Source organism: Xiphophorus couchianus, chromosome 7 (assembly GCF_001444195.1).
Source record: "Xiphophorus couchianus chromosome 7, X_couchianus-1.0, whole genome shotgun sequence".
NCBI classification, from domain to species: Eukaryota; Metazoa; Chordata; class Actinopteri; order Cyprinodontiformes; family Poeciliidae; genus Xiphophorus; species Xiphophorus couchianus.
Window position 1 is genome coordinate 9,427,954 of NC_040234.1, and position 12,214 is coordinate 9,440,167.

Sequence of the window (12,214 nt, forward strand, 5' to 3'; positions counted from 1 at the left end):
CGTTTTCTAACTTTGTGTATCAACACAAAGGGAGCTGCTTGAGGGAATTGTACTCTCGTTAAAAATCCATGTGAAAATGTCCGTGTATGGAACATTTTCTGTGAATCCTATGGATAGGATCCTATGGATAGGATTGTGAATCCTATCCTATGTATAGGATTCACAGGGGCCACTTTTCTGGGGTCTTGCAGAAACAATGCTGCCGTGTGAAGAAGTGCAGACCGAACCTAAACCTGGCCTTCAGGTGGTGCTTCGAAGAAATTTCACTGTGGATTTGTTTTACGAGTGCATGTCTCTGTTTCCCTCTCCATATGGAGCTTAGCATCCTGATTACCTGAAGGTACTTTGTTTTCCTATAAAGATGTTTTCCATCTCCCCACCTGGGATGGACACATTTTAAGACACCAGCAAGCAACAGATTGGCCAATTTAAAACCCTATGATGCCACTGAATAGGTTTTCAGTTGCCCTGAAATACTTTAGTTGTATTTCCTCTTCATCAGAACAAAATTGTAAACAATGAAAAATATAAAAATGTCCAATTTTGAATGACACTTTGTTGCGTTAACGACGTAAACATATTTGATTGGGATTTCATGCAATGCAAAGTAGCATATCATTATGATCCAAATTTTAAACATTTCTAACAGAAAAAAAAATATATCAAAAGTGTGGTATGCATTTGTATTGAGCTTCTCTCAGTCAATACTTCATTGAACTACTTATAATCACTGCTTCAAGTCTTCTGGGGTAAATCTCTATCTGAATTCTTGCCCATTATTTTTTCAAAATATTCCAACATTAACATTGGACAATGACTGTCTGATTGTATAGAGGCTGCAAACTGCAGCTTTTAGGTCCCTCAGCTGGATTCAGATCTGGACTTAGACTCTGCCATTCATTTTACGTGCTTTGACCAGAATCTTTGCATTGTAACTCCGGTTACATGTTCAAGGTCATTGTGTCAGTCCCTTTTTTTGGAGAGGCTCCAACAGGTTTTCCACCCATCTTCCCATCAACTCTCACCAGCTTCCCTGTCCTTGTCAAGGAAATGCGTCAACAGCATTGAAGCTGCCACCACAGTGTTTCACAGTGGTGATGATGTGTTCAGGGTCAATTACAATACTGAGTTCTCCACCACACTTATCTTTTTGCCTGTTGACAGCAAAGGTTGTTATAAGATTGAAGCACCTTCCACAAGTTTGCTCTGTGACCCCCATGGCTTGCTTCGAACTCTAAATGTGACTTCCTATTACCGTCTGTCTTGTATTCTTTTGTTTTCATGATCTTGTTTTTTTTATTACTTCTTTTTTTAAAGAAACTCTACTCTACAGCACAGGCTGAACTTGAAGGTTTTGGATTGCTCACCTGCTTCCTATCATTCTTTTGAATTAGGTATTTTGGTACACTTCTCATCTCTGCTACAAAGGTTAAATTGCACCACTTTTCACCAACTGAGTAACTAGTTGACTTCAAAAAGGCAGTGGACTGCTCTGGATTTTATTAAGGGTTATCAGAGTAAATGAGGTGGATAAAACTGCAGGCCAGATTTTCATTTCATTTAAAAAAAATGAAAAATGTGCGTCATTTTCTCAGACATGTTCTCCTTAAAACACATTTTCATTGTTCAGCTGAAGCGGCACGATTGTATCCTGTACCATCTCAACTCAGGAGGCGAAGCGGGGAATGTGTGAGATACGTACCTAGCATAAGCGTTTCAGACCTACACAGTAGCAAAAAAGCCATAACTTTCCCCTCAGATAGACCCCTTGAGACTTCTTCAGCTCTACATCTTACACATGCACACATACACCCCTGCTTGCTGGGAGAGATGATTTAGCGTTTTGGATGACAGTGAACTTGATTTTTTTTTTCTTTTTTTACCTCCCCAGGGCTTTCTTAGAATGAAATCTAGTGTGATGGCTGCCTCTGCAGTAAGTGTTGAACATATATAATGCCAGACACATGTAGGGGTGCACTTCCGCACCGGATTTGTCTCCTCCTGGCTTTCAGCACAGAAACTCCCGAACAACAACCTCACTGCTCTTTATTAAGACATCTCTTTTTATTGTTTCATACTCCCCTGCCACTTCTTCATATCTTAACATAAATTGTGAAACCACCAAAAATTACGTGACACATCGAAGCGGCAGCGACTCTGAGCAATCTAACCACGGAAGAAACTTATTTACTGTTAATACGTGGGTAATCCCCCGGTTGGGTTAGGGATGGAAAACAGACACTCTTGCATCCCAGAGAGGGTGCTGTTGGGTTCATTATGGGAGTCAGACAGCCACATATTAATTCTGATGCCTATAATTGGATGGTCTATCTCTGAGCAGGATGGGGCTTATGAGCCCGTAAAGGTAGCTCTGGGATTTGCCAGCAGACAGGAAGAGAGAGAGAGAGAGAGAGAGAGAGAGCGGGGGAGAGGGAGAAGAACCACATGCTGTTTTTATGGCAGTTTAAAGCAAAAAACAACAAAAGGAAAAACAAAGTTATCACAGTACGGAAGCTTGTGAAATACCAAAGTATATCGCTCATTTACTTATGTACAGCCTCATACTGTACAGTAAATGTACTGTACAAGTACATTTACTGTGAAGTAATTGTACAATAAACCCTACCAAAACTGAAACATAAATGTACTGTACAAGTACGTTTACTTGTGCAATACAAGTAAATGTCATGTTATATGCACAAACTTCAATGCATTTTGTCATTATTTGATGCATCGAGGTAAATACAGAATTGCAAAGTAGAAGGGAAATCATTTTCACTTTTTGTTTCTTTATACAAATACAAGTTTGTAATAAAACGTTTGTTTTCAGTCTCGTCCTGAGCTCAAGGGTATAGTGACCAGGCACATTTTACCAAAACCGCTACCTGCTCTGTTAGTTTTTGCACAATCTCTCAGACTTAATCAAATTAGTTGGAGAGAATAAATAAACAAGTTATATTCTTCTTGTTTTTTTTTTTTAGAAAAAAAACAACAACCAGATTTTCAACTGGATTTACATCTGGACTTTGATTCAAACATTGCTATGCATGGATATGCTTTAATGTGAACCATTCCATTGTAGTTCTTGCTGCATCTGAAGCTTCTGCGTCTTACCCTGAAACTAAAACTATGATGTAACCAAAAGCTTGTTTCTTCAAGATTTCTCAACTTTCACCAACTTCCCATGTTGCACAGAATTTTTTGTTTTATTTTTGTGTAAACCGTGACTATTCTGTCTGTTTTCCCCCCCCTTTTTTTCTCTTCCAGATCCCCAGCTCAAGGGTATAGTGACCAGGTTATATTGCAGGCAGGGATACTACTTGCAAATGAACCCAGATGGCTCTCTTGATGGGACCAAGGATGACAGCAGTAATTCCAGTGAGTACTGTGGCGCTATCTTTTTGCCTCAGGGAATAAAAATTTTAAAAGGTGACAGAATATTGAAAAACACTGAACAGGGAACATTGTTAATCATAACTCAACTGTTTAACGCTTTTAGTATTTTAAACTCCCTTTGGCCTGATGCAGCACAACGTTGACGTTCAGCACAGCAGCGTTGTACATTTATCGTTCTGGTGTGGAGATGATACATTCCCTGTCTTCCCAGTCAGTCTCCTCCAACCCTCGGGTCAATATACTTCCTCAATTTTTAGCCTTTGGAGTAAAAATGAATCCTCAAAGCACAGCTGTGGGATCACACCAATTCATCCTTATCTCTGAGGGACAAAGTAGACCAGGAAACAGCCGATTTAACAGAGAGGAAAATGGTATTATTACATTGTTCTGGCATTGCTCCTCTGCTGCTTCAGGCTGGGTAGTTAATTTGATTCCTGGACCTGGTGCTAAAGCTGGCTTGACACTCAGCATTGTGTCACTTACCACTGTCAGCAAGAGGGGGTTTGGCACATGTCTCATCTGATTAGATAAAGAAAGCTATAGATAGGATTCACAGGGGAGAAATTGGGTTATTATTAGAACTTTGATGTTGAATTAGAACTTGGAAGAATTGCAAAACTTCTCCCTCCTCTTAACCCTTTGTTTAGAGGTCTCTGAGTTTACCATAACAGGAGATTCATAAACTTAGCCAACTGTGGTTTGGTGATGAAGGAAGCCCTATTTTAACACAGCTGCAACATCCATTCAGCCAGTTTTGGTCTCATACCCACGCAAGGTACCAATAAACAGTTAGGTAAACATTAATTTCATTGTTTATAGGGCTTGTCCACAGAAAAAAAAAAAAATTTTCATAGATGAACTTTGTAATTTCTCAAAAAAATATTGAAAATACTGGATCATTTTTAGAAATGTGGCTATCCATACAAAAAAAGTGACTCAAAGCATTACGTTAACTATGACTAGGCTGTACAGTCCTCATAATGCTAACTATAGTGCTAATATTTAGCCAGATTAACACAACATCTAAAAAAACCACAAGTGGCACTTTTATCTAAATGTCTGTATTTATGCATCTGTTTTCCAGCATTGTTTAACCTTATTCCTGTGGGCCTCCGAGTTGTCGCCATTCAGTCAGTGAAGACAGGGTTATACATCGCCATGAACGGGGAGGGCCATCTCTACACATCAGTAAGAACACTATTTTAGTCTAGTCTATTGTTCATTTTACAGTTTTATTCACAGCAAAAAAAAAAAAAAAAGAAATGGAACCAAAAGTCAATTTAAGTTGTTTTTTTTTCTGGGATTTAACACATTAAATTTGTTAATGTCTCCCAATTTTGTTTTCTGTTTAACTGTACTATGCTGCATGTGTTGCATTACCCAAAATAGAAAACTGCTTCAAAAACACAATGGAAGAGGAGGCAATATTTTGTTCGGATTTTGGTGCAGCCTCTATTTTTTTTTTTTTTTTGCTTTATAGTCGGCATTAATTGACTATTTCTCTTCAACTAGGATTCAGTGAGCTTCACAGCCGGGGGAGTAATAAGACCTCACCCAGCAGAGATAGAGCTTCTTTGCTTGGCACTTTACTCTGTCCTACAGCAGTCGTACAAATCAATCAGCGGGAGGAACACTGGGAGTAGTGCTCTTCTTTTAGACAGGAGAATCCATCAGAACAACTGTCTCCTCTTCCCTCTGCAGACGTTATGTTCCTAATTCTCAGAGCACAGACCGGGCATGGCCATCTTATTCCTCATTCATTACTGTAGGGGCTTAAGAGGAAGTTCTTCTTTTAATGTACCATGCACCCCAAAGAAATTCTCTAAAATGCAATCACTGCTCGATTTAAAGCATGAAATGAAATTCATTTGAAAAGGATTGACCCAGAGTTCTGTGGATTATTCAAGAATTGTGCAACAGGGGTGTTAAATTAATGGATTATGCCATATTTAAAGGTACTATGTTGTTGCACACAAGTAGTAGTTGGATACTAGTGAACAGTTATTACAGTGAGATATTTATACCAGCAGATATGCTAGCTCTTATGGCTCGCCCCAAATTTTGTTTCAAGACAGCATTAGCTTTCAAATCTTAATAGATGGTGCTTCTGCTGTATCAAGATCACAACTGACTGGATTTTTCAAAATTGTAAGTCATTTCCCAACAACCAACTTCATGTTGTACTTTAAGGAATGGAAAGCTTAGTAGGATATTCATGACTCGTTTCAAAATTTTTCTTAACAAGGTTCACTGACACAGGTTGGTAGATTAAAAAGAATATCTCTCTGCTAATTGCTTAGTGGTCTAAACTTTGCTCTTTAAACAAAAGTATTTTTTTTACTGGATCAGCCTTTGATCATACTGTTTTTCTCCTGTAACCTTTCATAATTAGCCCATCATGAGCCGTTAAGAGGTACTTTCTACTTTTCCTAGTTGGAATATTACATTTCCTAGGCCTGTCTCTTCTCAAGTAGTCCTTGTACATCTTGCGCAATTTTTTTCCCCTGCTAATGGAGGTAGTGATCAGACATCAACTCTCCTAACCACCCACTCAAAGGTCTCTCTTTTGCTCCCTGGTGTGCAAATTACTCCAGTAATGGCAGCCTTGCAAGATGCTGCTCATCCTCCTCCATTTCCACCTCCTCCGTCTTCCTGCATCCTCCATTCTGCCCTGTAAGCAGGGTTCAACTGCTCTGCCCATTATCACTCTATCCCTTCACAGGAATAAAACTGACAGTCGTCCTTTTTCTAGCCATTTGAAGGTATTGGATTTTTGTTCACTCCCATGTTAAAAAACTGGCTTGGATGTCTTGGATGGCATAATAATGTAGAATTATCCAGGGACGTGGCCAAAAAACAAATAACATATTTTACAGCAATAAAATAATCTGTCTCCCTGTTTCTTAAAAGCCAGTTCATTTTCACTCATTGAAATTCAATTGGCTGGCTTATTCTGTTTCAGTATTGCATATATTCCCAAGTCTTTGCCTTCAGTGATGTACTTTGATAATGAGTGACACTTGAAGTGAGGCAAGAGGAGAATTCCACTCGAGACCCATTCAAGGCCTCTGCTGGTGCATCATAATCCTTTGTGCGAGGCACCCAAGGCTCCGAATGAGGCTCAAATGACAGAGATAGGATCAAAGTGACAGTGCAGTCTGGCACAAAGGACACACCACAGAATAAAGGGGAGTTCAATCATCTCACTTCTTTTCAATCTGCTCCCATTTTTGTTGGAACCAGTAAAGTCCAGGCTAATTTCTTTTCTAGGCTGCTCCCAGGATCAGGCATTTCTTCTGAAATCTAATAAAAGGAGTTATTCCCGCCTTGTTGAATGAGGTAGCCGAGACAGGATGTACAAAAGTCCCTTGATAACTGTAATATAGCTCGTAATGCAAAAAAGCAGACAACAGTAAATGAGATAAAAAGTAAAAAACCTCATTTATTCAGTCGGGACGCCTGTATGAAAACCCTACCAGCTAACAAGGAAGTGGTGGATATTCTATTTTGCTACACATGATGAAATTGTGGTATTAGAGAATGCAACTCCCTGGTGATAATCTTCTTTTGCAGGGCTGCTAATACGGACTCCTGCCATCTCTCTTGTGTAAATGTTCGGCATTTTATGGTTGACTGAGTTCTTTAGAACCACTTCTCCATTCCTTCACTTCGCCCCGGTGTCTCACTGCAGGCTTTCTTTATCAGGAGCTTGCACTTGTTAGCGCTACCTTTCATGTTTGTCAAATTGACTCGCTGCGTCATTTGAGTGGAATCCTTCAGAGGACCAATTGGGAGAAGTGCAGTGGGTGTTAGTTTCACTTGTTAAGGGCCGTTTCATAGTTAGTGCATGGACGCGGAAGACTGAAGGCATCCACATCCTGCTGTGCTCAATCCAGAATCTACTAAGGCTCCAAGGAGCTTCATGTGAAAGAATGAAGCAGTGCATGGCAGAAAAAAAAAAAAAACTTTCTGAAGCACTGACTGCTTCCCAAAAAATAAATAAATAACTCAAAGCTTAGTGCAAGTTTCAGGGCCACCGAGATGTATGAAATGGGAGAAATAATTTCTGACCATTTTGTCAGCACCCAGTTGACTGGAGGCGCAAGAACACAACAGCTACTCAAACATAGAGAAGCTAGCTAGCTGCAGCTAGTCCCATCTGCTAACTCGTAAACATTAAATGAATCAGTGGAAGCGAGAGTTGAAGGTGGTTATTACTCCGCATCCTGAATCAGCTATACTTTAGTCTCCTCGTTAGTACAGTGGTGAGTATCCCCGCCTGTCACGCGGGAGACCGGGCTTCGATTCCCCGACGGGGAGTGAAGTTTGTTTCAGGTCCCTCTTGAAAATGAGATCTAGATCTCAATGGGGTTTACCTGATTAAATAAAGGAATATTATTATTATTTAGGAAGTATATGAAACGAACTTCGCTCATTGTTGTTAAAGCAATAAAAATGGCGCTGCGGGGAGAGGTGGAGCGGACATGAAAGCTAAAAATCAAAACGCTCAGTCATTAGATCATTGGAGTTGTCAGTGACAGAAGAAAGAAAAATAAACAAAGTTCCCGATCATTAAGAAGCTTGCTCAAGCTTTTATTGTTAGCAATTTTTTTTATGTGACATATTTTGGTGTTGAGCATTTTTAAAAGGAAGATTTCCTTTCCTTTCCCGCTCAATTTTGACCTTATTTCCAACCAAGGACCAACCTAATGCTTTATGCATTCTGATAATATTTGTGTACTTGTATCAATTCAAAGCAAGACAAGCTGCCCTATTTTGGACTGACTGTAGTTTGAAGTCTTTCTGAAGCACCGGACCACACTAAGGGGCAATACTGCAAGTGACACAGGACAAGTTTGTTAATGATTTGAGGGATTTATTTTAAGACCGGTCTCAAGTACTACAACACTGATTTACAGCCCCTAACTTGTCCCACTGATACTCACAAGTCTTTACATTTAGTTCACCACAGCTATTAATATTCAAGCAGGCCAATTTATAACTCGTCGTAATCCACGTGCATTGACCTTTAAAAGTTGCCTCTTACACTGGCAATCTACAGAAAACCAGTTTATTAAAATCATCCACAAAATATATCTTATTTCCTGAATTGTCAATCATTTGACATAGTTCATTAAGATAAACAATAATTGCACTAGGTGATCTATTGGACAGAAAATAACTTGAAAAAGTACTAACGTAGACTTTATTGGTCACCAGATGTGAGCTGACCAGAAACATCCAATACACACTTATTATATATTGAGCCAAAACAGCTGCGTAAATCAAGGGACCTTAAATAGGTATCATTTGGATAAAGTAAAATAAATAAATACCAGAACTGTAACTGTATAAATTCATTGCATAGAAGTTAGGCTGTGACTAGCAACAGTCAGGCTGAGGCTTAGTGGGCTCCCTCATTATTTTTAAAGTGTTGCTCTCTTCAGTGCAGTGTCAGAAAGTGAAGTGGTCATGAGGGCACGAAGAATCGCTTCATGTTTTAATGAATAAATAGGTTGAAGGAAGGCATCAAAGCTTAACCCTGGAAATGCAGTTCAGGGCTGAGATGAGACAAGCATATAAATAACTGGTCGTTCTGTCATTTAACATAATTTTTTATCCATTTATATTTTTTCACATGAAAATAGCTTCGTGGGTTCCTTTTAGTGTTATCCAGTAAAATCTTTCACGTCTTTGTAAAATCCTACCAATTCAGGAGAGTGTTGCGTTCAAGCAATTAAACAGTTACCCTGATGTTTTACTTGACTACAGATACCCCCCCTCAAACAGGGAGTCGCCTCCTCAGTGTGTTTGACTTTACCAGAGGGAATTGGGCAACCCTGAACTATAAATCATGATACACAACACTGCTAATACGTCCTCCATCTCTTTCCAGGTCAATAGCTTAACGTCTATTAATGTCAGTTCTCTAAACCTCTCTGCTATTCCCCAGGTTATTCTGGGCAAATTAAGAGTTGGAGAGTGCAGCTGCTTTCTGAGTCACTGGTTTACATGACGCATATTTATTATCGACTACACGAATGAGTCATTTTACGGATATTTCTTAGATAAATCCTTTGATAACTGGATGGATTTTTACCTGGTGTGACTTGTATATAGTTGTGTTTATGTTAGCAGATTTAAAAACAAAATCAGCATCAAAGTCCGTCACTACTTGGAAAAACATTCAAACCATAAGATATTATACTTCAAGAATGAGATTTTAAATTTTTATATTTAAAAAGATGAAATCAATTATTGTGACCTGTGCATCAGCACACTTGCACTTTTAAATTGAACTGCTACAATGAAGTAGCCTTTTTGATAATGGGCAAGTTAGATTTTTAGAACAGCGATTGTTTTTGACAGGCTTAATGGAGTGTTGCGTTTTTACCAAAAACACTGTTGGATTTTAATTACTTTTCATTATCAAATTTAATTTCGTCACAGACCTATGTGGAGGAAAGTTGTGTTTGGAGCTGTGGATGCTTAGATGGAGTCTTTGTCGACAATGTTAAGCCTATATTGCTGATCCCTAATGGATTATCACTGAAACAGAGGTCAACACAACATTGAATGGGTCACAGAGATTTGGAGACCATATACCAATTGCAACATCTGGCTATAATTCAATAACATGACTGTATGGCCCATTGCATTCCCGTGATCTCATTTGACATTTATTGCAGATTTGTTACTGTTGATGTAATTCAGCAGTTTGGGTAAAAACAAATGTTTGTGAAGTTCTATTCTTGAGTTGCTTTGCAGGGATTCCCTGACAATGCATCAAGCTCATAACATGCATTGTTTAGTTTAAAATAACACTGAAGCATATGGGACATGCAACACTGAAACGGAGCAAAGGAGGTTGCTTTTCGTTTTTTAATAATGGTCTGTTCAGAAGTTATTGATTTCAAGAGTGAAGATCTGTCAAAATTCATAATGATATGGTTGTAACAATAATCGCAGCTCTGAAATTAATTTCAAATATTAGTCTGACAACAAAATAATCCCTGACTAAAAGACTTGTACTTGGAGATGACAATCACTTATTGGGAAGCTGTCAAAGTAATGGCACGGTCTATTTGTAAGCTCAGTACCAACGTTAACGTGGAGATCAGCAGCCAAGAATGGATCTGTTAGCTGCATCTACACCTGTTTGATTTTATTTTTTTCCCCCTATTTACTATATAGCTATTGACAATTGAGAACTGAATATAGATTAGCTGTGAGTTCTACTTTTTACAAGAGGGTCCCTTTCTTGATCCAAACCCACCTTTATTATGTTCTAAATAATGAAAAAAGAAAAGAAGCAGAAATAGATCCAGATGCTTTTACAGAGTGACCCTTTCAATAAGTGTATTGTAAATCTGCTCCAACCGTCTGTTATTTCTGTATCAGGCAAAGTGTAATGATGTACAACAATATCTTGGAGTAGTTTACAAATATTTTATTTCTTGACCAGCATTCTCTGCTTAAGGACCATCATTGCATAAATTTAGAAACTTGTCTCCTAGCAGTTCTGAGAGATTGAACCTCCCAGAATTTTCTCCTCTGCTTCCTTTGTAGAAGCATGTTCTAGCTGTCTTTTTCAACCCACTGAATGCCAGGTTTCTAACCATGCTGGAAATTAGCCAAATATTGATCCATCGGCAGTTCAAATCGAATGCCCCTCATCCAACAGAAATAATCCTTTAAAATGGGTTGCCCAAAAACACACAGATAGTTGCAGGATGCTGCAAGAATGCTTTGGGAAATCCATGGAATATATGGTGCAGACAGTTAATGAAAAAGCAGGAGCCTGAACAAAACATAAATAGTGCACTGAATATTAGCGGGGAAGAAGAAAACAGAGAGAGAGATTTCTAAGGTGTGTTTGGCAGGGAAAGCCCTGCTGTGGTTATTATAATCAGTGAAGCATGCAGGCGATCTCTTCTTGTTGCCCCCATTTGTCTCATTATTTATTCTAAAAGCAGTCTCCATCATGTAATTATTTTTTGTATCATGGCAGGGTAATTCAAGTCTGGCATCAAAGGCCCTGAGCTACTATTGACAAGCTGGGGAAAAGACACTAATACTTTTATTGATCATATCTACTTCTACATCAGTCATCTGTGGATATGCTAATATCATGAAGAGAATCCTACTTCATTAAATGGGCTGTGTTGTGCTTTCCCAGTTGACACAGTCATCTGGATCTTTGTCACAACACCGAATAACATTTTCCTTATTTCAGCAATCTATTACTGATTACTAGCTACGACTTATCGAATGTGTCAACCATGTAACACGCTGGCACTTTTTTAGGGTTTGCACCAAATTTTCAGGAGAAGTACAAGCCCTTGCATGGCATATACCACAGACAGGTTGAAGATCTGACTGATCGCCTGGAGTAGCTGGATTGAAAGGCAATACAGACGCACTAGTTATGGCAGCACAGGAACTGACACTCAGAAAAAGAGCAGCACATTGTAGCTGGGTGGACGGTTCTAGCAGACACCAGGACTCCCACAACCAAGCGACGTTAATGATGTACAGAAGGATCTTTGGCGAGTGTGGGCTCCCGTTTAAATCTGGGAGAACTGTTGTACTGTGGGTAAGTTTGCCCTCTAACTTGTATTTAGCAGCCGACCAAATATTGAGTCCTGAAAAAGTCGTGTATATTGACCATAGTTTATGCTGCCTCGTCTTGCTCCTCCGTGGTGTGCTTGTGACTGGATTTTAAAACTTATCTAAAACACCAAAAATGACATTATGCTGAAGTCAGAGTGAACTGAATATGTAGCCCCTCAGCTGAAGAACCAAAGGCACCAGAGAG

General features: G+C 39.1%; 1 protein-coding gene across 3 annotated transcripts in view; it reads left to right on the top strand.

Annotated features, from left to right (window-relative positions):
* fgf14 (fibroblast growth factor 14) overlaps positions 1-12,214 on the top strand; it is a 114,471-nt gene that overhangs the window by 79,842 nt on the left and 22,415 nt on the right. For all 3 annotated transcript variants that reach the window (XM_028023984.1, XM_028023985.1, XM_028023986.1), the window contains 2 exons: positions 3,268-3,378; positions 4,481-4,584. In XM_028023984.1, the coding sequence (XP_027879785.1) occupies positions 3,268-3,378; positions 4,481-4,584 (215 nt within the window). The remainder of the gene's footprint in view (positions 1-3,267; positions 3,379-4,480; positions 4,585-12,214) is intronic.